A 24,209-nucleotide genomic window follows, 5' to 3' on the forward strand; every position below is an offset into this window, starting at 1 on the left:
TGCTTGGCCATTTGTTTGCGGATGATAAGGTGTAGCTACCTTATGTCGCACATTGTATTGCTCCAGGACTTTTCTCAGATGGTGGTTACAAAAATGCATGCTCCCATCGCTAATTAGAGCTCTCGGGACTCCAAAACGGGAAATGATGTTCTTCTTCAAGAACTTGATCACTACCTTGGCGTCATCTTTTGGTGTGGCTATGGCCTCCACCCATTTGGAGACGTAATCCACAGCTACCAAGATGTAGACATTCCCGTATGAAGAAGGAAGAGGCCCCATGAAGTCTATGCCCCAGCAGTCGAAAATCACAACTTCCATTACATTTTGTAATGACATTTCATTCCTTCGTGAGATTCCCCCTGTTCTTTGGCATCTATCGCAATATCGCACGAACTCATGGGCATCTTTAAAAATGGAGGGCCAGAAAAAACCTGATTGTAGCACTTTTGCCACTGTTCTGTCCCCATTGTGATGACCACCATAGGGTTAACCGTGGCAGTGCCAAAGAATATTTCGCGCTTCTTCCTTCCTAACACATCTTCTTAACAAATTATTAGCCCCTGCCTTGAATAAATGAGGATCATCCCAGACATAGAAGCGTGAATCATGCAAGAATTTCTTCTTCTGATTCCAATCAAGTTCTTCTGGAATGATTCCTTTGGCTTTATAGTTGGTCATTTTCGCAAACCAAGGTCGAGTGTAGGCCTGTAAAAGGAATTCGTCAGAGAATTCGCCTTTTACCTCTGGTTCCTCCTTGGTAATCTCCTCATTCTTCAATCTGGACAAATGGTCAGCCACTACGTTTTCGGATCCTCTCTTATCCTTGATGGTGATATCAAATTCTTGTAACAACAGGACCCATCTAATTAACCTCGGCTTCGAATCCGCCTTAGATAGAAAATGCTTGATGGCGGCATGGTCAGTGAAGATGATGACCCTTGATCCTATCAAGTAAGACCGAAACTTTTCTAAGGCAAAAACAATGGCTAGCATCTCCTTCTCTGTAGTGGCGTAATTTAATTGTGCCTCGTTTATGACTTTGCTGACATAATATATGGTGTGAAAAACCTTGTCATGCCTTTGTCCCAGAACTGCACCTACTGCATAATCGCTAGCATCACACATCAATTCAAAATTCTTGCTCCAATCTGGGGCAATCATTACTGGTGCCGTGGTGAGCCTATGCTTTAGTGTCTGGAACGCTGCTGAACATTCTTTATCAAACTTAAAGGCTACGTCTTTGTTCAGCAGATTACTTAGGGGCTTGGCGATTTTTGAGAATTCCTTAATGAACCTCCTATAAAAGCCAACATGCCCCAAGAAACTTCTGATGCCTTTGACATTCAGTGGTGGTGGCAACCTCTCGATGACGTCTATCTTTGCTAGGCCAACTTCTATTCCTTTACATGAGATCTTGTGACCCAAAACAATACCCTCTCGAACCATGAACTGGCACTTTTCCCAATTCAATACCAAATTGGTTTCGACACACCTTTGTAATACCTTTTCTAAATTATCCAAACAAGTGTCGAACGAGGGTCCAAAAACCGAGAAGTCGTCCATGAAAACTTTGATACTCTTCTCCACCATATCTGAGAATATGGCCAGCATGCACCTCTGAAATGTAGCTGGTGCATTTCACAATCTGAATGGCATTCGCCTGTAGGCAAAAACACCATAGGGGCATGTAAAGGCCGTCTTTTCCTGATCCTTGGGATCCACCGCGATTTGATTATAGCCTGAGTATCCATCCAAGAAATAGTAGTATGATTTCCCTGCAAGTCTTTCCAACATCTGATCCATGAAGGGCAATGGAAAATGGTCCTTTTGGGTGGCTTCATTTAACTTGCGGTAGTCAATGCACATCCGCCAACCAGTGACAGTTCGTGTGGGTATTAGATCATTCTTTTCATTCGTCACGACTGTCATTCCACCTTTCTTGGGGACCACTCGTACCGGACTGACCCAACCGCTATCAGAGATAGGGTATATGAGTCCATCCTCTAACAGCTTAAGCACTTCCTTCCTTACATCTTCTTTCATAGTTGGATTTAGACGTCTCTGAGGTTTTCGAATAGGCTTGTAATCGTCCTCCATCATTATTTTATGCATGCAGTACGAAGGACTGATTCCCTTCAAGTCAGATATATGCCATCCGATTGCTTCCTTATGCTTCCTCAGGATGCCCACCAACTTGTTCTCTTCTTCCTGTGTTAGTGCATTACTAATTACTACAGGTTTGGTGTCACCCTCCAGGAACACATACTTTAAATGCTTAGGCAATACCTTTAATTCGACCTTCTTTTTCTCGGGCAGAGCCTTATTCTCTAATATCTCAAAACAAGCTTCTTTCTCAGGAATGACTTCTTGCCGATCCAAGTCTTCCAAGCAAGCCTTTAGATCCTCTTCTTCTTCACTGGTGAGACAGTCCATCTTATTTACCATTGCTTTCTCCAGTGAAGTGTATGGCAGTTCCAAAATATTGACATTATCTTCCTTGTCAATCTCTTCTATCTTGAAGCACTTCCAACCTTCCCGTGGATATTTCATTGCTTTAAAGAGGTCGAAAGTTATCTTCTGGTTGTCAATACTCAGTTCCAAGCTTCCGTTCCCTATATCTACCACACAGTTGGCAGTCAACATGAAGGGTCTGCCTAAGATAAGGGGAATCTCTGTGTCCTCATCGATGTCCATGATAACAAAGTCCACCGGAAAAGTGAAGTGGCGAACCTTGACCAGGACATCTTCTACCACCCCGTATGGTCTCGTAATGGAGCGGTCTGCCAATTGAAGTGTCATCTTAGTGGGATCAATTTTCAAATTCCCAATTCACCTACACATTGATAAGAGCATCAAATTGATGCTTGCCCCTAGATCAATGAGGGCTTTATCTACCACTTCTTTTCCTATAGTGCATGGGATGGTAACGCTTCCGAGGTCCTTGAACTTTTTAGGTAGTTTCCTTTGAATGATCGCGCTACAGTTGCCTCCTACTACAATGTTCTCGCTATCTATATATTTTTCCTTCTTAGTGATGATGTCTTTCATGAACTTAGAGTAGAGGGGCATCTGTTGCAACGCTTCCCCGAATGGCATCGTGATCTCCAGTCCTTTAAATATTTCTAAGAAACGCATGAAGAAGTGCTCTTTATTCTTCTTGGTCGACACCTTTGGATACGGAAGATCCTGCGGCAAGACTGGCGATTCTTCCTTCTTAGCTTTTCTTGCCTTTTGACTCTTGGTATTAGGTGGTGAGACCACCTTCTCTTCTTCCTCTAGCTTCTCTTCCTCTTTTGTTTCTTCCTCTTTCTTATCCTCAGTTCCATCGTCTTCTATCATCGTTCCTGCTTCTTGAGTGTTCTTTTGTGCTTGAGTCATTACTGCTTTACACTCTTCTCTTAGGTTATTTTCTGAATTAGCCCCAAAAGTTCTTGTGGGCCTTTCAGCTCTTTCATGGGCTAGTTGACCCAGTTGTGTCTCCAGGTTTCTGATAGCTGCATCTGGGCTCTTTGGGAGTGATCTCGTCTCCTGGATGAATGCCTTTGTCTCCTGAGTGCTTGCCCTTGTTTCTTGGATGAATGCCTTTGTCTCCTGAGTGCTTGCCCTTGTTTCTTGGATGAATGTCTTTGTCTCCTGAGTGCTTGCCCTTGTTTCTTGGATTAAACTTAAGAGCATTTCCTCTATACTGAGAGACGGATTCTCTTGCTGACTCGGACCTTGACTAGGGTGCTGGTACGGTGGTTGAGGCCTAGGCTCCTTGTACTGATTTCCTTGATTTCTCCAGCCGGAGCCTTGGTTAAAGTTTATTCCCTAGTTAAATCCTGGTGGTCCGTTATTGTATCCAGATGGGTTTCATTGGTTGTAGCCTTGGAAACCGTGGCGATTAGGATTGCCCATGTAATTTATTTCTTGAGAGGGCTCATGTTGGATTGTGCATTGTCCAGGCTCATGTGTCCCTCCACATGTGGGACATCCCTCTACTTGCAAAACAGGGGAATGAGAAATATTCACTGCTTGCAGTTGTTGGGGCAATTTGTTGAGCGTCTCCGTAAGAGCTTCTAGTTATCTGCACAACAACTTATGTTGTGTCAGAGTTGCGTCTTGTGTACTAAGCTCTAAGAGGCTTCTCTTTGTTGGGACATAAGAACGGTCACGGAGGATAGCCTGATCGCTAGCTACCATGTTCTCAATGAGTTCCATCGCTTCTTCGGGTGTCTTTAACTTGATCTTTCCTCCCGCGGATGCGTCCAGTAATTGCTTCGATTGAGGTCGTAATCCATCAATGAAAATGCTTAATTGTACTGGTTCACTATATCCATGAGTGGGCGTTTTCCTTAACAATACATGGAAACGATCTAAGGATTCGCTAAGGGATTCATCTGGGAATTGATGGAAAGATGAGATTTCCAGTTTCCCTTCAGCTGTCTTGGATTCAGGGAAGTACTTTTTCAGAAATTTCTCTACAACTTCTTCCCAAGTCCTAAAGGTGTTGCCCTTAAAAGAATGCAACCATCTTTTTGCCTCTCCCGCTAACGAGAAAGAAAAGAGGTTGAGGCATACCGCTTGGGCTGGAACTCCCGCTATCTTAACCGTGTTGCATATTTCTGTAAATGAGGCTAGAAGCGTATAGGGATCCTCACTTGGGAGACCATGGAAGAGGTTTCCCTGAATCAACTGAATGAGAGAATGAGAGTACGAAATATTAAGGGCTTGAACCTTTGGCGGTGTGATACTTGTGAAGAATTCAGGAGTAGTAGTATGAGAGAAATCTTCTAATGTAACCCTACGTACTGGTTCTCCGTCCATTTGAACATAATTTGGAGAGAGAGGAGGTGAGGTATCTATGTCTTGATCCCTTTGTCTTCTTGCGGCATTGTTACGCCGACAGGTAGCTTCGATTTCTAAGTCTATGGGATCGATAGTAGATTTACCTCGCATAAAAACACAAGGTTCTACCCGTTTAATTTATGGAGAAGGAAAGAATGGGGAAAGAGGAGTAGCGATAGAAAGAATGGCCAAGAGAATGGCCAAGGGATAGAGGAGGGGTGATAGAAAGAATGGCCAAAAGAATGGCCAAGGGATGGAAAGAATGGCCAAGAGAATGGCCAAGAGGGAAACAAATTACAAACTGATAGTATGGCCCTTAAATGCGAAAACAAAATCCCCGGCAACGGTGCCAAAAACTTGTTAGCTCTTTGGCAAGTGTACCAAATCGCTCGTAGTAATAATCTCTCGGTAAGCCGAGTGTCGTACCACAGGGATTTTGTTGCACTTATGTGAAGTACTTTTCAGTTTGCAAATTGTAAATTTAGTGTATAAAATTAAATGCAGTTTAAATCTAGCAAGGGATAAGAAATTTAAAATAAAAGATAAAGAAAGATAATAGATAAGATAAAGAAAAGATAAAAGATTTAAAGATAAAATTAACGGATAAAGAAAAAGGTAATTTAAATCTAAGCAGCTACTTCTAAATTAAAGGAAACTAAAGCAATAAATAAAGAATAAAGTCTATAAAATATTACTAAATCTAATAAGCCTAAATACCTACTCCTAAATAATGGATAACTACTCCTAATAAAACCCAACAGTAAAATAAGGAATAACTACTTCTAAGAAACCCAACAATAAGGAGTAACTACTTCTAAGAAAACCCAACAATATAATAAGAAACTTCAAACAATAAAATAGAGAATAAAATCTATATAATAAAATTGCTAAAACCTAACAAGTCTAATCAGCCTAGATATATGGATTCAGGATTTGTCTGTTATCAATACCAGTGAACTGATTCTGCCCCACATCTATCCATCTACTTGCCCCTGATGCCTCATGATGACAAGCCTACCTTAATTACCTATCTTCCAAATGCCCTTTGCGAAGACTCAATAACTAAGATGCATTAAGATTAAATTCTAGATTTTTGCTAAAGCATCAGCATCGGGTCAATGCTAACCCTATGATTTCTTTCTTTTATTGTTCTATTAAGCGTTACCCTCTCCTGAGTGGACTAATCCTTAAAACAGATTCACGCATTCATTCCTTACCCCTAATTAGGTTTTACCCTCTACCGAGTGGACTAAAGGCTAACAGAAAATAAAGACTGAGATGCAGAATAAATAAGAAAGAAAAGCAGATAAAAGAACCTGGAAGGAAAACCCTCTAATGATAACCCGATAATTTCTTCCTTTTATTGTTCTATTAAGCGTTACCCTCTCCCAAGTGGACTAACCCTCAAAACAAATTCATGTATTCATTCCTTACCACAAATTAGGCTTTACCCTCTCCCGAGTGGACTAAACCCTAACAGAAAATAAGGTCCGATATATAGGATAAATAAGAAAGAACGGTAAATAAAAGAACCTAGAAGGAAATCCTCTTTTTATTGATAACTCTTGAAATGCTCCATACATCATTGGCTTTTTAGGCCTGCCAGGCCCTAGCTAGGGGTTTAGCCACTCATAGTCATGAGGGCTTTACAATGAGAAGGGGGGTGAAAGAAAGGTAATAAGAATATAAGAAAAAGGAAGGAAAAGGAGAGAACTGAGTGCCAGAAGTCTGAAAACTGAGCTTTGAGGAAGTATGTTCATTTTCCTAGGCTGACCCTTTTATTTATAGGTGCAAAATTGGGCTTGGGCCTTCGTAGTCTCGCTGAGCGCAAAGCCTCGCGCTCAGCGCCACTGCGAGCTTAGCGCCTTGTCTGCTTGCGCGTTGGGCGTGTCTCGCACTTAGCGCTTTGCTGGACTTGGGCTTCTTCTGATTTTCTTCTTTTTTTTCTTTATTTCTGCTCCTTTTTGCTTGTTGTACCTCCCTTTTTCACATCTGCAATCAGAATTCGAATCTAATTAAATCTTTCCAATTTAAAGTATAAATAACTGCTAAATAATTAATTCTAAGTTAATTTTAGACTGATTTTCCACTATTAATTCACTATTATTTAGCAGTTATGACGTATGCATAAGGCATTATGGATCAATGCACCTCTTCCGTATCCTCAGTTAGTCACTCTTTTTCTTCGTCACTTTCAAATTCCTCTCGATGATGAACCTTTTTGTTCAAAGTCAAGAGATCTTTTGCCATTGGTGATGGAGCGGTAACTTCTTTTGGGTACCGTAAAGATATTGATGGACAATTGATTAGGAAACAAGATTTACCACCACCGATTCCTGATGAGCGTACTCCGTCTCCTCTGCCACAGAGAGATGCTTCCTCTACTCTTATGAATGAAGTCTTTTCTGAACTACGTGGCCTTCGAGCGTTCGTAAGTGACCGTTTGGATGCCATGGATGCTCATTTTGAAGGCATGGATACACGGATTACTCAGCTTGAAGATGACATGGGTTTCATTCGCCGTTGCTTCGATCCACCGGCTGCCCCATAGTTCTTTCTAGTAGTTCTTTATTTCATCCATGTATTTGGCTTTTATTGTTTTGGTTATGGTTAACTTGCACTTTTATTACTATTTCTAGACTTTAAATTGATTGGTTAAGACTTTGAGTGGTCTGCTTCAGTTTATGACTGACTTTGTTTACTATTGATTGTTTTCCTTAGTTCTTTTCCTTATACGTTGTTGGCTTTTTGATGTTGCCAAAGGGGGAGAGAACATGGGTTAGAAATCATTAACTTAGGCATAAATTCCAAAAGATAGGGGAAGTAAGGGTTTTGTGTACACGCTATCAACTTGTATATAGTTTATCTTGATTTTAGGATATTGTCATCATCAAAAAGGGGGAGATTGTAGAAGCAAGATATTTTGATGTTTTGATGATGCCAAAGGATCAAGTGCTTCTCAAGTTTTATTCAAGACAAGAATCCAAGAAAATCAAGATATATGATCAAGTTGATCTCTAGAATCTTAGGAAGAAGTTTCCAAATTGAAAAAGCAAAAGGTTTGGCCAAAGAATTTTATCTAAATCAATTTAAATTGAGATTTACTCTCTGGTAATCAATTACCAGTGGCCAATATTCTTTCTGAAAAGGTTTTAAAAGGTTTTAAATATTTTAGAAAGCATGTAATCGATTACACATGGCTTGTAATCGATTACCAGAGGTTTGGAACGTTTTAAAACAGCCATAAGAAATTTGAATTTAAATTTCAAAGTTGTGTAATCGATAACAGTAAGTTGGTAATCGATTACCAGTGTTTAAATATTCAAATTTCAAATAAGAAGAGTCATAACTCTTCATAAGTAATAGTGTAATCGATTACACCATTATTGTAATCGATTACCTGTAAGGATTTTCGAATATAACTCCCAATAGTCACATATTTTCAAATTTTTTTGAATGTCCATCAAAGGCCTATATATAAGTGTGTTAACTCGTTGGCAAGTATACCAAATTTGTCACAAGTAGTAAAGTACTCGAAAGTCCGGGTGTCGAATCCATCGGAACTTTGTTTGTACTTAGATTGATGCAAACCCAATTTAAAAGCAATAGATAAATAATTTAAAATGAAGATAAGAAAATATAGTAGATAAGATAAAGATTAAAAGATGAAAATAAAAGATTTAAATTAAAAGATGATAAAGATTGAAGATAAAGAAAATAAGAAAATAAAAGTAAAAGATAAGAAAAATAAAATATTAAGATTAAGATAAGAAAAGATAAGATAAGAAAAATAAAAGATAAAAATAGAAGATAAAAATAAAATAATATCAGAATTTGATAAGATTGGGACCTGACCTGCCTTGTCTGCCTATGATGTATGTATGAGTTTATGATTTTTCTTTATCAATTTAGGTGATTCTATTTTACCCACATCTGTTCAATTACTTGCCCCTAATTCCTCACAATGACAAGCCTATTTTATTTATCTATCTTCCAAATTCTTTTGCAAAGACTCAACAAATAAAATGCATGAAGTATGAATTCTAGATGTTTGCAAGAATGCATGGGCATAAAATTGTCATTCTATTCCTAGCAATGATTTTCTTATGAAATCCTTTCTTTTTGTTCTATTAGAAGTTACCCTCTTCCGAGCGTCTAACCCCTAAAACCAATGCATGCATACCTTCTTTAAATCTTAGTTAGAAGTTATCCTCTCCCGAGCGTCTAACCCGTAATAGAATATAAAGATGAATAATACAAGATAAAAGCAGAAAAGATAATAGAATAGAAAACACCTTTGCATTGATAAATAGTGAGTACATCATGCATCGTTTGGCTTTTAGGCCTGCCAGGCCCTAACTAGAGGTTTAGCCACCCATGGTCATTGATGGCTTTACAATGGATGGAGTATAAGAACTTATGGGATAAGAGGGGTGAAAGAAAGAAAGGAAGTATATGAAACCCATACTAGAGGGGGGGTTCGTGTTGTGTGTCTCCTCCTTGATTTGACTCTCTTTTTATAGTTGTTGGAATGGACTTGGGCCTAATGCTAAAAATCTTCCTCAATGATATTTTTTGGATTTGTTTTGCTTTTAATCATATCTTCCTGAGACTTCCTGATATTTTGGATATTTTCTCAATCTTTTTCTCTTTTAATCTTTCCTTTTCATATCTGCAAGTCATAAATAAGAAAAATATCAAATCTTAATATTTAAGCCAAAGATAACTGCTAAATAAATATTTTTAAAGATATTTTCAATATATTTTTATTATCAAAATAACTCATATTTAGTAGTTATCAAAGTGACTTGGGATACGAAAATTCTAGAGAGTTTTTATTGCCCAAAAAGTCTTATCCTCTCTAAAGATTAAGAGAGTTTTTCTGAACTGAAATGTCTTATCCTCTCAAAAAGGATTCTTTGGTCAAACACTTTTATATTCAATAAGGAATCTTGATTGATCTTCAATTGTAATATCTTTCTCTTTAAAGAGAGATTTCTTCTTCTCTTCTTTTTACTTCTGGAAAGGGATTAAGAGACCAAGGGTCTCTTGTTGTAAAGGATTCCTGAACACAAGGGAAGGGTTGTCCCTGTGTGGTTTAGACTTTGAAAAAGGAGTTTTACAAAGAGAGTGGAAAATCTCAAGTGGGTTGCTTGAGGACTGGACGTAGGCACGGGAAGTGGCCGAACTAGTATAAATCAAGTTTACATTTCTCTCTTCCCTTAAACTTCTTTTATTTATTGCTATTTATCTTTTTCTTTAAATGATTTTATTTTGAATTGTCTTTTGAGTAATTCATGTTAAGGGTGCATTGTTAATCCAAAAAGAGAGCGTGAAATTTTAATTGGGGAATAGTCTTTGTATCTTAATTCAACCCTCCCTTTTTAAGATAGCTGATGTCATTTGTGTAACACATGAGCTAGTGGCTAACCTCATGAATCTGTTAGGCTTGTACCTGGAATTTAATTACTAATAGGATACTTGAAGGTTTTAAGCTCTTGCAATGACCTATTAGTAAATTAATCTTTTGGTAATATTTTAATTACACTTTTTGAATTTTGATGTAAGGGTTGTGCCTCACTAATAGGATAGCTGAAGGTTTTAAGCTATTGCAGCTTATTAAGTCCAAAGGGGTTGTGCCCCACAATCAATTTCTTAGCTTCACACTTTTAATACTCTTTCACTTGTTAAAATGTATTCAGGGTTTTGAGTATTTTTTATTTGGAGGAAAAAGGAAATTGGTGCAAACTTCAATCAATTGGTTTTAAATCTAACACTAGGGAATTGCTATAATCAGGGTTCATTAGTCTTCGACACATATACATGTATCTATATAAGTATGCAACTAGTATATGTGTATATAAATACTGAGACAAAAGTCAAAAGAATAGTATGTGATAATATGTATATACATACTAGTCCGTACGTACATACCTAGAGTTGCTATAATCAAAGAGCTTCCACAACAACGCCAATTAGCAGTAGTAAATGATAACCTGAAAAAAAAAAAAAGCATAGGCCAATTAGCCACAATGTATTTAAAGCCTTTTATCAACTATGTCCAGAACTTATTTACTCACAATTAGTTTAAAACATTTCATTAGTAACAACAAAGAACTGTGGACTATGCAGTAGCAGTAAGTCTTTACTAGAAGAAAAATTCATCGACTTGGTAGCATGACTTCCTCTAACCACATGATTATAAATAACTAGGCCAAACAGCACTGGGACCAAACTTACATATTATTGAGTTCAAATATGTAAAATGATTGGGTTATCATGAGAGGGTTGTTATGTTGGGTCTTGAAAAAGATCATTTTATTCAAAATACTATCATTCACATGTATGCTAATAGTGGGTTATAGACTTAGGCTAGAAGACTGTTTGATGAACTTGTGGAAATTGATGTGGTGGCTTGCAATTCTATGATCGCGGGGCTTGCTAAGTGTGGGGAGGTTGATAAATCTAGGAGGTTATGTCATAACATGCCTACAAGAACTAAAGTTACTTGGATTTCTATGATTAATGAATATGTTAGGAATAAAAGGCTCATGGAGGCATTGGAGCTTTTCCGCAAGATGCAGAGACAAAGGGTTCAGCCAAGTCAATTTACAATAGTGAGTCTGTTAGGTGCTTGTGCTCACTTAGGAGCACTTCAACATGGGGATTGGGTTCATGATTATGTAGAAAGGGGTCAGATTTAAAGCCATGCCATTTAAGTTTCATTGTTGTTTTAAATGCTTCTAAATATATAGGAGTAGTAGAAAAAGTAAGGGATTAGTCTTTATTCATCAATTGATTTTTAGTTTTCTCATTTTCCCACATTTTTATTGTTTCTAATAATCAAGTTAATTTCACTTTAAATTTTCTTGTAGATAAAACAAACAAGCCCATATAATAAGTTATAGATATACCAACACCTTCAATAGTTAAATGTATCCTAGCTATATGGTTGCATGGAGCCATGGAACAGAATGCTATTATTCTAAGCCTTCAAATAATGAAAATTTTTTATAAGAAAATTTAAACTATATCTATTTGCCCTATGCATATCTCTCTCTAAGACAAAAGATTAATATACAAATTTACTTAATTATGTGCATCTAATTAGCCTTAAATAAAAACCTAATTTTTGGCTTAATTGGAGCTCTTGGATATTTAATAGTAGTTGCTAACCAATGTGCTAGGCATACAGGCCTCAGGTAGAATTAATGTTGAGTTTTGACATGGTTCTTTCACTCTTTATTTAGGTTCAAACTTCTATAATTTTTTTTCTTCATGGCCAACTTGAACAATAAAAACCACATATATCCTCTGATCAAAGCCTAGCCTATAACTCACAGGTCCATATAATTCCTTTCCTGCTATAGGAAACTACTCACTACTACCAAAACACAAATATATACAAATAGTTTAATTTATATGTCACTATAAAAATTATTATGTACTCTCAGCTAATTAGAAATCACTCTATGAATTTTAAAACAACTATTAAAAAGTCAACATTTTATATGACATGATTAGTGTATTCCAATTAAATTCTACAAACATATTCAAAAGATGCATATGATGAAGTCAACTATTTATTGGTTTTAAGCTAAAATCTATCATTAGTTAATTTTGTTCACCCAAAAGTAGTAACTTAAATTTCTTGCCATAATTGATTAGCTAACAGATATCTTAAATGAAAAATTATTTGAATTAGTCATATTAAACAAGTTTTTTCTCACCAAAGAAAATGATGTGAAGAGCTTTATCTGAGATTGAGACTTAAGCATATGCACAAACCAGGGTCAAAACCATGTTACGGTGTATCAAATTCAACAAGAAGAAACATCAAGTCAAATGCACGTGAATTGGAATAAAATAGAATCCACAGACAACCTTGCTAAAATATGAAAACTCATAAATACACTGAAGAATTCATGGCACAAAAATCCAAGCATAAGAAGTCAGAAAACAGTTATAGGGGACCACTCCTATAGTAAATGTATCTCTTACAGAATCAATTAATAGTTGAAAAACAGAATGCTTCCACACCAATGTATTTTGTGGTTTTGAAGAACTTAAATTCATGGATATGTCATGTCATTGAGATTCAAGAATGGCATAAAGCATGCAAGAAGAGAAACTACTTACATGAAGGGTTGGCAGCATGCTTTGTTTCTTTAAGCCATTACAAATTTAATATTATAATATTAGATCATACAAAAGTTTTCATGAGCAGAACCTACAACATCTATAAACATGGAGTTAAATTTCTCTTCCTACCCCTACTTTTCATGCAACGCTGTTGTTTTGCAAATTGATCCTGCTACTGGTGCCTCAACAGTGACTAATATAATACCATAGATTTTAATCACCACTAGACAAAATACAAAAAAGGTGACACAAGGCTTCTTATCACATGATTAGTGTATTCCAATTAAATTCTACAAATATATTCAAAAGATGCATATGATGAAGTCAAGAATAGTAGATGTGTAGAACATAAACAGTCTGATACTTGGTTGTTTAGTTATCTCTCATAAAGAGGCTTGACAATTAATATACACAACTAAACTACCATCATAATTTGTAAGTGAATTGATCAACAAGTTTCTAAACTACCATCATCAGCGATTCAAAATGAGGTACATTATCAAAGGTTGTTTAAAAAGCTTCAAGACTACAAGTTTCTAAAAATCTTTGGATGTGCATTCATGCTTGGCACGTGCCATATCTTCTAATACTTTTCCTTTGGTCTTGAGAAATTCTTCCATAGCTGTGTGATCAACAACATCAGAAGATTTTGCTTTTTCTTTTGTGGACCTTTTTGCTACATTTGTCCCTATTGGATGATCCATGGTAGGTGATGTTGGCTCATAACTTCATGACGTATCCGGATTAGAAGAGGATAAGTATGCTCCAAAAGCATAAACCTTTGTTCTCTTACTAGATTAGTCAAATTGTGCCAACCATTTAGGATGATTTCTCACTATTTCCCATACATTTTGTAATTTGAAACTTGTCTTCAAATCTTGCAAATAAATCGCATGTGCATCTCGCATGACATCAATCTCGAAGCTATCACTTTTCTTTCTTTGACAGACTTGTTTGTAGCATGCTGAAAATTTATGACAACTGTTGTTGATCTTTTGCCACTGATTTTTTAGTTGTTTCCAGTTTTTCTTCTTCAAATGTTGCTCACGATGTTCATTATAATTATCTTCAATCTTTGTCCAAAAAGATGCCTTTTTTTGGCTTATCTTTCAAATGTTTCTTCTTGTTGTTCTTCTTCATTATCCAACCCAGCTTGGGTGGAAAATGGTGGAATTTGAGACTTTGACACAAAGTCGGATGGTATGCCACGCTCTCTTTCATTACATTTGTTCATTAAAGACCCTTGATCCATGGAATGGTTAATTGGTGATGATTGATACATATGAAATTGATATGCATGAAATGTGAGTGTAGAATATTGAAAATTAGCCATTTAGGATTGTTTTGTGGGTTGGGTAAATTTGGAGAATTTGAAATTTTGGATTTTTAGGTTGTTGATAAGTTGGCATCAAAGTAAACCTCAGATTCATATTGAATGAATTTTGTTGGATCCATTGAATGAAAACAAATTAAAGAAGTTGGGAAATTTTGTAGGGTAAAAGTGAGACAAATTTGAGGTTTAGTTGGGTGAAATAAATTGAAGTACCCTTATATATATACAATGGTAAAAATTAAAAAAATATAAACTATCCCAAATTTTAATGTTGGTAAATGGCCATAAAAATTTTAAATGAAGAACAATGGCTATAAATTTGAATTTCTCTACATTTTTATTTTTTATTAGAAAAATCTTGAAGCATCATTGCTTACCAAAGCAACCCGTGCTTCATTCTAGTCTTCCATATAATGCTTGTAGTGGAAGGTGTTTTGGAAGCTACGCTGCTTCAGTGAAGAAGTTTCTTCTCAAACAACCATTGTGGTTGCTCTTAACAAATCTTCATCTCTCCACCATCTTTTCTTCTTCTCAACACTTTTCTTGTTTTCTTTCTTTGTTCACAGTTCTTTCCTTCTTATTTTTGAAAATTAAACAAATGTTTTCACGCCTCTTTTTGTGAAGCAACACCATCCTGAAGCATGGTGCTATGGAAGAATCATCTCGCATGTCCACCAACCACCACAGGTCTCCTCCTGACATCCCTTTTTTATGCATGACATCTTCTCTCAAAACTGCACAACCCACCCAGGCAAACCTATCAACCGCGTCATCTGAAGCCAACAAAATTGAAGCTCCACTACTAGAAAACATGTTTTCTATGATGGTTTTGTAGAACATTCGATGATTGTTCACAAACCATCATTAAATTCGTCATTGTGGATTTCTCACCCGTCTTAGAATCCATAAAATCTAAGACGGTTTTCATTGAGAACCGTCTTAGAATCTTGACATTATAAGGCAATTTTCAATGAAAATCGATGTTGTTTTTTAATTTTTTTATATATATTTTTTTTGTTTTTCTTCTAACCAAACAAAATCATAACCAATTAAAGGATACTAAAGTTTACAACCATACAAACATATTTATAGAAAAGGAAATTAATAATATAATTCATGTATTTATAATAGAATTGAATTGGAAGTTATACATACCTCTTGTATATGTCAATTATGGATTTATCCAATTTTGTAACCGGTCGATTTTCTACACACAAAAATATCACAAACAAAAGACTGAGATATGAAACCTCCAACAATCAAATATAATGAAACCGAGAGGAAAATAAAATGCAACCAAATATTGCCTAAAGCAACAAAATAACAAAGATCACTATCACACTAATAATAATAATAATAATAATAATAATAATAATAATAGATAAAAAAAAGGAGTCAGGGATAAAAAAATGCCTTGCACTCATTTTAGTTTCACATTTACAAATTGTCACCTTACTTTTTTTCTATTTTCTGTCTATAAATCTTTGAAATCAAGAAGCAAAGTAAAAACAAAATTGAAAATTTTTCGTAATTATTATTCCTATAAATAAGGAAAAACTTATTCCTAAACCGACTCTAAAAGTACCAACTTCACATATGCAAAGAACCACAATAAAAGATTAGTCATGAATTAACATCTAAAGCCAGTTGCATAAATTTCCAATAATTATAAGTTACAACCTACCCTTCAGTAGGAGGGCGACGCGAAGGCTCACGGGTGAGTCTTCCAAGAAAGAAAAACGTGCGGAGTCGCCACCAATGTTTATTTGAGGAAAACATTAGAAAAACCAAAATGTGGGTCTACAAAGTTTAAGTATGAAAGGTTCGGGAGTTGTTTTTCCGCACGAGGAAGGTATTAGCATCCCACGCGTCCGTCAAAAGGGATGACAGCCTCTAATCGAGTGTGCAAATCATGGCTTCAAAATTATGTATTTTCCCTTTTTATGTTTTCTTACTTTTTTATGGTTGACAAGGGTGTTTCCCTCGCTCCTACGTATCCTCAATTGCGATGAGGAAATCAGACCTACATAGTTCTTTCAGAACTAAATGTTGGTTAAACTGTTTTTATCTTTTTTTCACAAGATTGATTTTAACCGAACAAAAGTCATTTAAGACATTGGACCTTTAAACGATCTTTTGATTTTTGAAAAGGGGAGAAAATTGTTTAAGGCGTTGGACCTTGAAACGACCTCTTGATTTTGAAGGGAGAGAACCGTTAAGGCATTGGACCTTTGAACGATCTCTTTTGGGTAAGAAATCTTGAGATGTTGGACCTTGAACGATCTCTTTTGGGTGAGAAATGTTAAGGCATTGGACCTTTAATGATCTTATGGGGTCGACAAAAGCGGGGCTTTTGCTCCTACGTATCCTCAATTGCGATGAGGAAATAAGACCTACGTAGTTCTTCGAAGGAGTAAGAAAGTTATGCGAGGTGTTGATTTTTAGACTTTTAAACAGTTCATTTTCACTGATAAAAGTAAAAAAGACCGTTATGGCGTTGGACCTTGAAATGGTTTCAAATGACCTTTAGCGGGCAAATGTTTGATTTGTGAGTTGATTTTAGCCTTAGTTTCACTAAGTTATTTCTCAACTCATTTAAAGGAACTTTCAAAATAAAATGTAAGATCGACACTTATTTTATTATTTTTTCAGATATTTTTATTATTTTATTATTTTTTTCAGATATTTTTATTATTTTATTACTTTTTAATATATTTTTATTATTTTATTATTTTTTTGGTTTTTAACCGAGTTATGGCGTGAACAATCGACTGGATTTTATTTTAAGGGGGATTAAACGAGATTACGACACAAACGATCGGTTGAAATTCCTTTAAACATCGATTAAGTGAAATTACGGCTTAAACGATCGGTCGGAACTCGCTTAAAATGAAGAAAAGAAATACCGAAAGTAGAAGAATGAAGATGAAAACATACAAAGCAAGAATGGACCCCTTAGGGTGCATAGAATGAATTCAAAAGCTTCAAAATCAAAAACTAACCGGTTGAAGATCGAAGAATGACGAAGAACAAACGAAGAACGGTGAAGAACGTCCACAGAATCGATCACGGAAACGTCTCGGAAGCATTACGGAAGCACCTCGTCTTGGATTTTCTCCTTCTTTCTTCTTCTCCTCACTAATTTCAAGTGAAAACTTAGTGCACAAAATGCTAAACCCCTTAAACTCAGCCACCCTCTCCTATTTATAGCAAAAAAAATAGGGTTGCTTAGTGATGAAGTTTTCTTGAGCGCACCCCCCAATTGATCAGTTCACCCCCCCCCTCTAGAGTGTTCTAGACGAAGTTTCCTGAGTGCACCCTCAATTGATCAGTTCAGCCCCATTTTTGTGTTTCTGGCTAATTTCTTTCCGAAACATTGCGGAACTTTACGGATTACGCGACGATGGGTGTTAAGCAACTCAACTCAGTTGGCGAGAATCTAAATGTTTGCAAATGATTATCCCCGGACGAGATTTGGGTATGACAATAAGTACTTGTAGGAACAGAAAATAATAAGATAAAAAAATAAATTGATTTTTGTTTCATAAGCTAAAATCAATTTATGTACTAAACTTTTTCTTTCATGTAACTTCTCCAATAAAAGCTAAAATCAATTTTATGTACTAGCCTTTTTGATCCAAGAGAAAAGGGTTGTGGCTCTTGTACCCTCCTTGCAACGGATGCAACCTCTTCCAGATCTTGTTGGGGTAGTACAACACATTGTTTCTAGGCCTGATTGACAAAAAAGCAAAGACAATCATAAATAGAGATAAATTTGTTAGCACTATACTGTTTTATTGTGAAAAATAAAATCCTAACTACTACATCATCAAGGCGGAGACTCAGCCGAGGTAGGCATGGCTGCTAGGGCCAAGAGCGATGGGGGTGTCGACAAGTCCATCGCTGACTACGGCAGGGCCAGAGGGAGACATGGGGATGAGAGGAGAGTCGGTGGGGGAGTTAGAAGGAGAGAAAGCGATGGGGCCGGAGGAGGAGGAGGAAGGGATGGGGGTGGTGGGTAGAGGAGATGCTTTGGGTGCAACAGCCTGTGGCAACGACGACGAGGCTTTGGGAGTTGCGACGGGGGAACCTAATGGAGATTGAGCAAGAAATTTTTATTGAAAGAAGATTAAAGAATATGAAGGGTTGAAGGTGATATATGAGTGTGGTTTGTTTGTATCTCGATGGGTCCTACCGAGTCAACCACGACGTTTTTCCAAAAACTGTCATTGACCAACAAGTCTCAATGACATTTTTCCAAAATTTGTCATACACTAACTAATATTAACGAGTCCCAATGATGGTTTTCCTAAAACTGTCATAGTTTCGCTAATCTTAATGACGATTTTTCCAAAAACCGTCATTAACGACTCCGATTAATTACAAAAATGCCACATTGCTATTTTTAATGACGGATTTCCAATAATTGTCGTAGATCCATCGTCGTGGAATGAGTTGTTTTAGTAGTGCTCCAAACTATCAGATGTGGTTCAACATTTTTAAGTAGTAAATGACTCGGAAGTCCGAGTGTTAAATCCACAGGGACTTTGGTTGTACTTAAAATGATGCAAACACAATTATTAAGCAATTAGAAGAAGTATAAGAGATAGGGAATTGTAAGTGTGAAAATTGGAGTAGACGAAAACAAAAAGAGATAACAATAAAAGATAAACAATAATTTAAATGTAGAAAGATGAATTCAGAATGTGATAATATTGGGACCTAACATGCCAAAACTACTTGTAATGTAATGTTAATGATTTTCTCTATCTAATGAAATCCTTTTTTCCACCTACATCTACTAAGACACTCTATCTTTGGTTTCGTGCACAAAGAGCCTAATTTATTTATTCTTTTCTCCCAAATTTCTTTGCAAAGATAAAAATAATAAACCGCATTAAGATTAGAGATGCATAAATTGGGCAAAACAAATATCAATCTATTTCTAGCAATGAATTTATTTAGACAACTTTCCCCAGTTCTTTAGAAAATGACCATTTTTCAATGCATTACTCTCTAAACATTATATGGATGATTAGGCCATAATAAACAAAAAAGCACAGAGAAGAATAATAGAAACAAGATTGCATTAAATAGATAATGGAAAAGAGTTACATTACAAGAGTTTGGCATGCCAAGCTCCAAACAAAGGGGGTTTAGCTTTTCATAGCCATGAGAGACTTTACACTTCAGGAGCTAATGTGGAAGGAAGAAAGGGCTAGATGACTAGAAGAAAGAAGGGGATGAATGGTTATAGCAGGAGGGTTTCCCCTATTAGAGATGCTCAGGCTTTGGATTTCTTCACTAGAGAGCTTTGAGACTCAGTGTGTCTTTCCCTTCTGCTTCCTACTCCTTTTATAGGCCTAAGGTAGCTTACTTTTCACGTTAACTTTGTGTTGAGCATGCATTCTTGGGCTTAGTGAGTATGGTGGTTTAATCAGGCGCTTAGCATGGTGCTCGTGCTAAGTGCGACCTTGGGCTTTCTTGTGGGCCTTCTTTGCACTCAGTGTGAGTTGGTCGCTAAGTGAGCACGCGCACTAGGCCGGTATCGCGCACTAAGCGAGCTGTCCAATTCTTCCAACTTTTCTTCAAGACTTTTTCTTCCAATTTTTGCTTCAATTTTCCTCTAAAGCACTTGAAATCTTCTTCTTTTGAATTCTGCTGATCAAAAACTGCAAAGATATTAATTTGTTTATTATTTCATTAAAAAAAGTAAATTAAAGAAATTACAATCATTCTTAGCCCAAATTGACTATCCAATTTTGCAGTTATCAAACGGTACAAGTATTTTTGGCCTGAATTCAACCATAATCGACCACTACTCACCCTTACCATGAAGTATCCGAAAAATGAACCACCCGTGGAGCATTAAAAATTTACTTGTAATATTGGGTCACTAATTGGAAGAAAATATAATAAAAAATCAAAACAACATTTTTTACTTGAAAAATGAAATTTCCCAAAAAAAATAAAAATCCTTTTTGTCAAACTCTTTAACCATTTTCGGTTGAGGCTTGTCTTCCTCCACCTCTCTTTCTCTTTTCCCATTTTCAAATTGATCGGTAGTGTCGCTGCTCACACCATCGCTACTTTCCCCATGGATATATATACACAGGTAAAAATTAAAAAATATAAACTATCCCAAATTTTAACGTTGCTAAATGGTCATAAAATTATTAAATGAAGCACAACAGCTATTAATTTGAATTTCTCTTCATTTTTTTTCTTTTTCTATTAGAGAAATCTTGAAGCATCGTTGCTTACTGAAGCAATCGATGCTTCATTCTAGTCATTCTTACAGTGCTTGGAATGGAAGGTGTTTCAGAAGCTACACTGCTTCAGTGAAGGAGTTGCTTCTCAAGCAATCGTTGCAGCTGCTCTCAACAATTCTTTATCTCTCCACCATCCTTTCTTCTTCTCAACACTTTCTTTCTTTTCTTTCTTTGTTCATAGTTCTTTCCTTCTTATTTCTGAAATTTAAATGAATGTTTTCATGCCTCTTTGTGAAGCATTACCATCCTCAAGCATGGTGCTATAGAAGAATCATCTTGTGCGTCCACCAACCACCACAGGTCTCCTCCTAACATCCTTTTTTCTGTGCGTGACGTCTTCTCTCAAAAATGACACAGCCCACCCGGGCAAACCCATCAACCGCGTCATCTAAACCTGACAAAATTGAAGCTCTAAACAATCGATTGCGGTTCAACATTTGTTGTGGTCAATTTTCAACGGTTCAAGTATTTTCGGCTCGAATCCAACTATAATCGACCGATGCTCACTCAAATCATGAAGTATCAAAAAACTAAAAAGTGAATCACCTGTGGAGCATTAAAGATTTACTTGTAATATTAGGTCACTGACAGAAAGAAAATATAATAAAAAATTAATACAACATTAATGTAATCCTACCCCCCAACGACATTGAATAGAAGACTCCAAGAAGATTGGGCCAGAGATGCAAGAGAAGGCCCTAGGGTTCTCATGAGCCTTAGGGTAGATTTTGGGCCCATAGGCTAAGTATGAGCCCACTTATCTTTATACATATTAGATTAATGTTTCATTATTTTTGGGCCTTGTATTTAGGGCTCCATAATGTAGGTAGGGTATCCTAGAAATATAGGAATTTTTAGCCCTTGTATTTTAGGGCACCAAGACTAGTTTTTTGTATTAGGAGTAGTTTTATAATTTCACATGCATTAAGTGAATATTTGATGTGAGTGTTGGGAAATAAATTTAATTGAATTGTGAGAAGCCCAATCTAATTAAATTTTAGAGGGGGAGGTGAGCATTTGCTTGCTACACCCCAATGCCACATCATATAGTCACACTTTGTGCATGTCCTTCATGCTTTACATGCCTCATGACACCTAAGCACAATTAGTGGAGAATCTTGGACTTGATCTTGTTGGACAAGTGGCCTCAGAAATTTTAAGAAGGGGGGAGGGTTGAATTAAGATTTCGTTGACTATTCCTAATTGAAAATTTCCCTTTCTTAGATATTCCCTAGATTCAATTATTTCTTTAATTGTAAATTACTCAAATAACAAATAAGGAGAAGTAAACTTAAAGAAATATAAACACAACAGAAAGTAAAAGAGATTAAGGGAAGAGAGAATGCAAAACCAGATTTATACTGGTTTGAACACAGCCCATGCCTACGTCCAATCCCCAAGCAACCCACTTGAGATTTCCACTATCCTTGTAAAATCCTGTCGCAACGTGCCCTTTTGCGGGCGAGCGAAGGCGAGGCTCACGGGTGCGCTTTCCAAAGGAGGAAAGATGCGCGGAGTCGCCACCAACGTTTATTTGTGGGAAACGTCAGAAAAACCGAAGGAAACCGGTCGAAATGAAAATTCTAAGTTCGGGAGTTGTATTTACGTTTGAGGAAGGTATTAGCACCTCTCACGTTTGTCTCAAAGGACAACAGCCTATTTTTTAGAATTGTGGAATTGTGTTATCTTAACTTTTATTTCTTTTTATTTTTTGAGGTCGACAAAAGCGAGGCTTTTGCTCCTACGTACCCTCCTTTGGAAAGGAAATCAGACCTACGTAGTTCTTTCTTATGCGTGAATCAAGTGATTCTTTTTACTTGAAGGGTGATCATTTTAAGGCGTTGGACCTTAAAAATGATCCATTTTACTTGGTAAGAAACTGAAATGATAAACTTTTAAAACCCTATTTTTGTGGACGAGCTTAACTAGGCGAATTGATTTTAGCCTTAGTTTCACTTTAGTTATTAGTCAATTCAATTAAGAATGAGAAATCCCAAAGAGAAAACGTCCGATTGATTTTTTTGCTTTATTTTACTAAAAGACATTTTTTGATTATTATATTATTATTTTACCTCTTTTTTTGATTTCCAACGTGGTTACGGCACGACCGAACGGTCGGAATTCATTTTAACCGAAATTAATGGATGATACAATTCAAACGATCGGTGGAAATTTATTTTATTTTTAGATTAGGCGAGAAATGATTTAAATAAATGGCTTAAGCACGTCACAAGGGGGTATAAAAAGCAAATGAAAACGAGAATAAAAATACATGAAACAAAATGTGGACCACCACGGGTACATAGAATGAATTGAAAAGCTCGGTTTGAGGTACTTACCCGTTGAAGACTGAAGAAAACGAAGAACGAACGATGAATCTTGAAGAACGGTCGAGAATCTTCGCGTAATTACTCACGGAAACGTTACGGAAGCGCCTCGGCTTGGATTTTCTCCAAGGAAACAATTTTCCTCAGCAATTTCGAGAGAGGGAGAAGTGCTAAGAAGGCTGAACCCTTTTCTTCTTCACTCCTCCCCCTATTTATAGCAAAATAGGGGAGGAGCTTGCCATCCAGCTCGCCCAGGCGGGCAAGGTTGCTTCCTCCAGAAGCAACAGCCTTCTGGAGGAAGGATCTGGAAGGCCCAAGTGGGCCAGATTGCTATTCGTACCCCACTTTTTACTAAATGCACCCCCCTTTTACTTTTTTTTTGGTAATTCTTTTTCCGTAACGTTATGAAACTTCACGAATTTCGTAATGATACTTATTTTCCTTCCACAAGGTTACGAATCCTTACGGATTATGTATATACTCTTTTTTAGCTTTCGAAGAAGTTACGGAAACTCACGGATTACGCAAAAACACCTCTTTTCGATTTCCGCCACATTACGGAATTTCACGGATCGCGTAAGCCTGCTTCCTTTTGATTTCTGACACGTCTCGGGACTTCATTTATTGTGCAACAAAGGACGTCAAGTATCTCAAAGCGGCTAACCAAAGGTTGCATGTCATCAAGTAATAATCCCCGGACGAAATTAGGGTTTGACAGTTGCCCCTCTTTACTTACCTTTTATCGGAGATAAGAGGAAAGCAAAGATAAGACACTGATTTCGTCCGTCCTGCCCTTTCCGTGATGACGACTCTCGTCTCTACTCCTTCTTCTTTTCTGCACAACACAAAACAAAATACAAACAACAACAAGAACAACAAACTATACATATACACATTTGGGAAAGGAAACAATCGGGAACATAACAAAGATCACATTTTCCAGTCAAGAGGATCCGCCCTTGACGATGAAAAACTCTGGAGAATGGAGGATTGCACTAGAAGGTCCTCACTAGTCAATCATGAAGCATAGCTCCAAACTCTTGGGTGCAGGACGCATGAACGAAAATGCAATTCATGGGGCTCCGAAAAAAGGGGTTGAGAATGGAGAATTGCACTAAGCAATCACTACGCACAACTCCAAACTCGAAGGTGGAGGACACATGAACGAAAATGCAATTCATGGGGCTCCGAAAAAGGGGTTGAGAATGGAGAATTGCACTAAGCAATTACTACGCATAGCTCCAAACTCGAAGGTGGAGGACACATGAACGAAAACGCAATTCATGGGGCTCCGAAAAAGGTAGAGAA

At 36.8% G+C, this 24,209-nt stretch overlaps 1 protein-coding gene across 1 annotated transcript; it reads right to left on the reverse strand.

Annotated features, from left to right (window-relative positions):
- Positions 1-2,829: 2,829 nt before the first annotated feature.
- LOC114396921 lies at positions 2,830-3,675 on the reverse strand. Its single transcript, XM_028359086.1, has one exon. It carries the CDS (start codon positions 3,673-3,675, stop codon positions 2,830-2,832), a length of 846 nt encoding a protein of 281 aa, XP_028214887.1.
- Between the last annotated feature and the right edge of the window lie 20,534 nt (positions 3,676-24,209).

This window comes from Glycine soja, chromosome 18 (genome assembly GCF_004193775.1).
Source record: "Glycine soja cultivar W05 chromosome 18, ASM419377v2, whole genome shotgun sequence".
NCBI classification, from domain to species: domain Eukaryota; kingdom Viridiplantae; phylum Streptophyta; class Magnoliopsida; order Fabales; family Fabaceae; genus Glycine; species Glycine soja.

Coding starts and splice junctions, on each gene's coding strand:
- LOC114396921 (XM_028359086.1), bottom strand. CDS start 3,675: ATGCTCTTAAGTTTAATCCAAGAAACAAGGGCAAGCACTCAGGAGACA.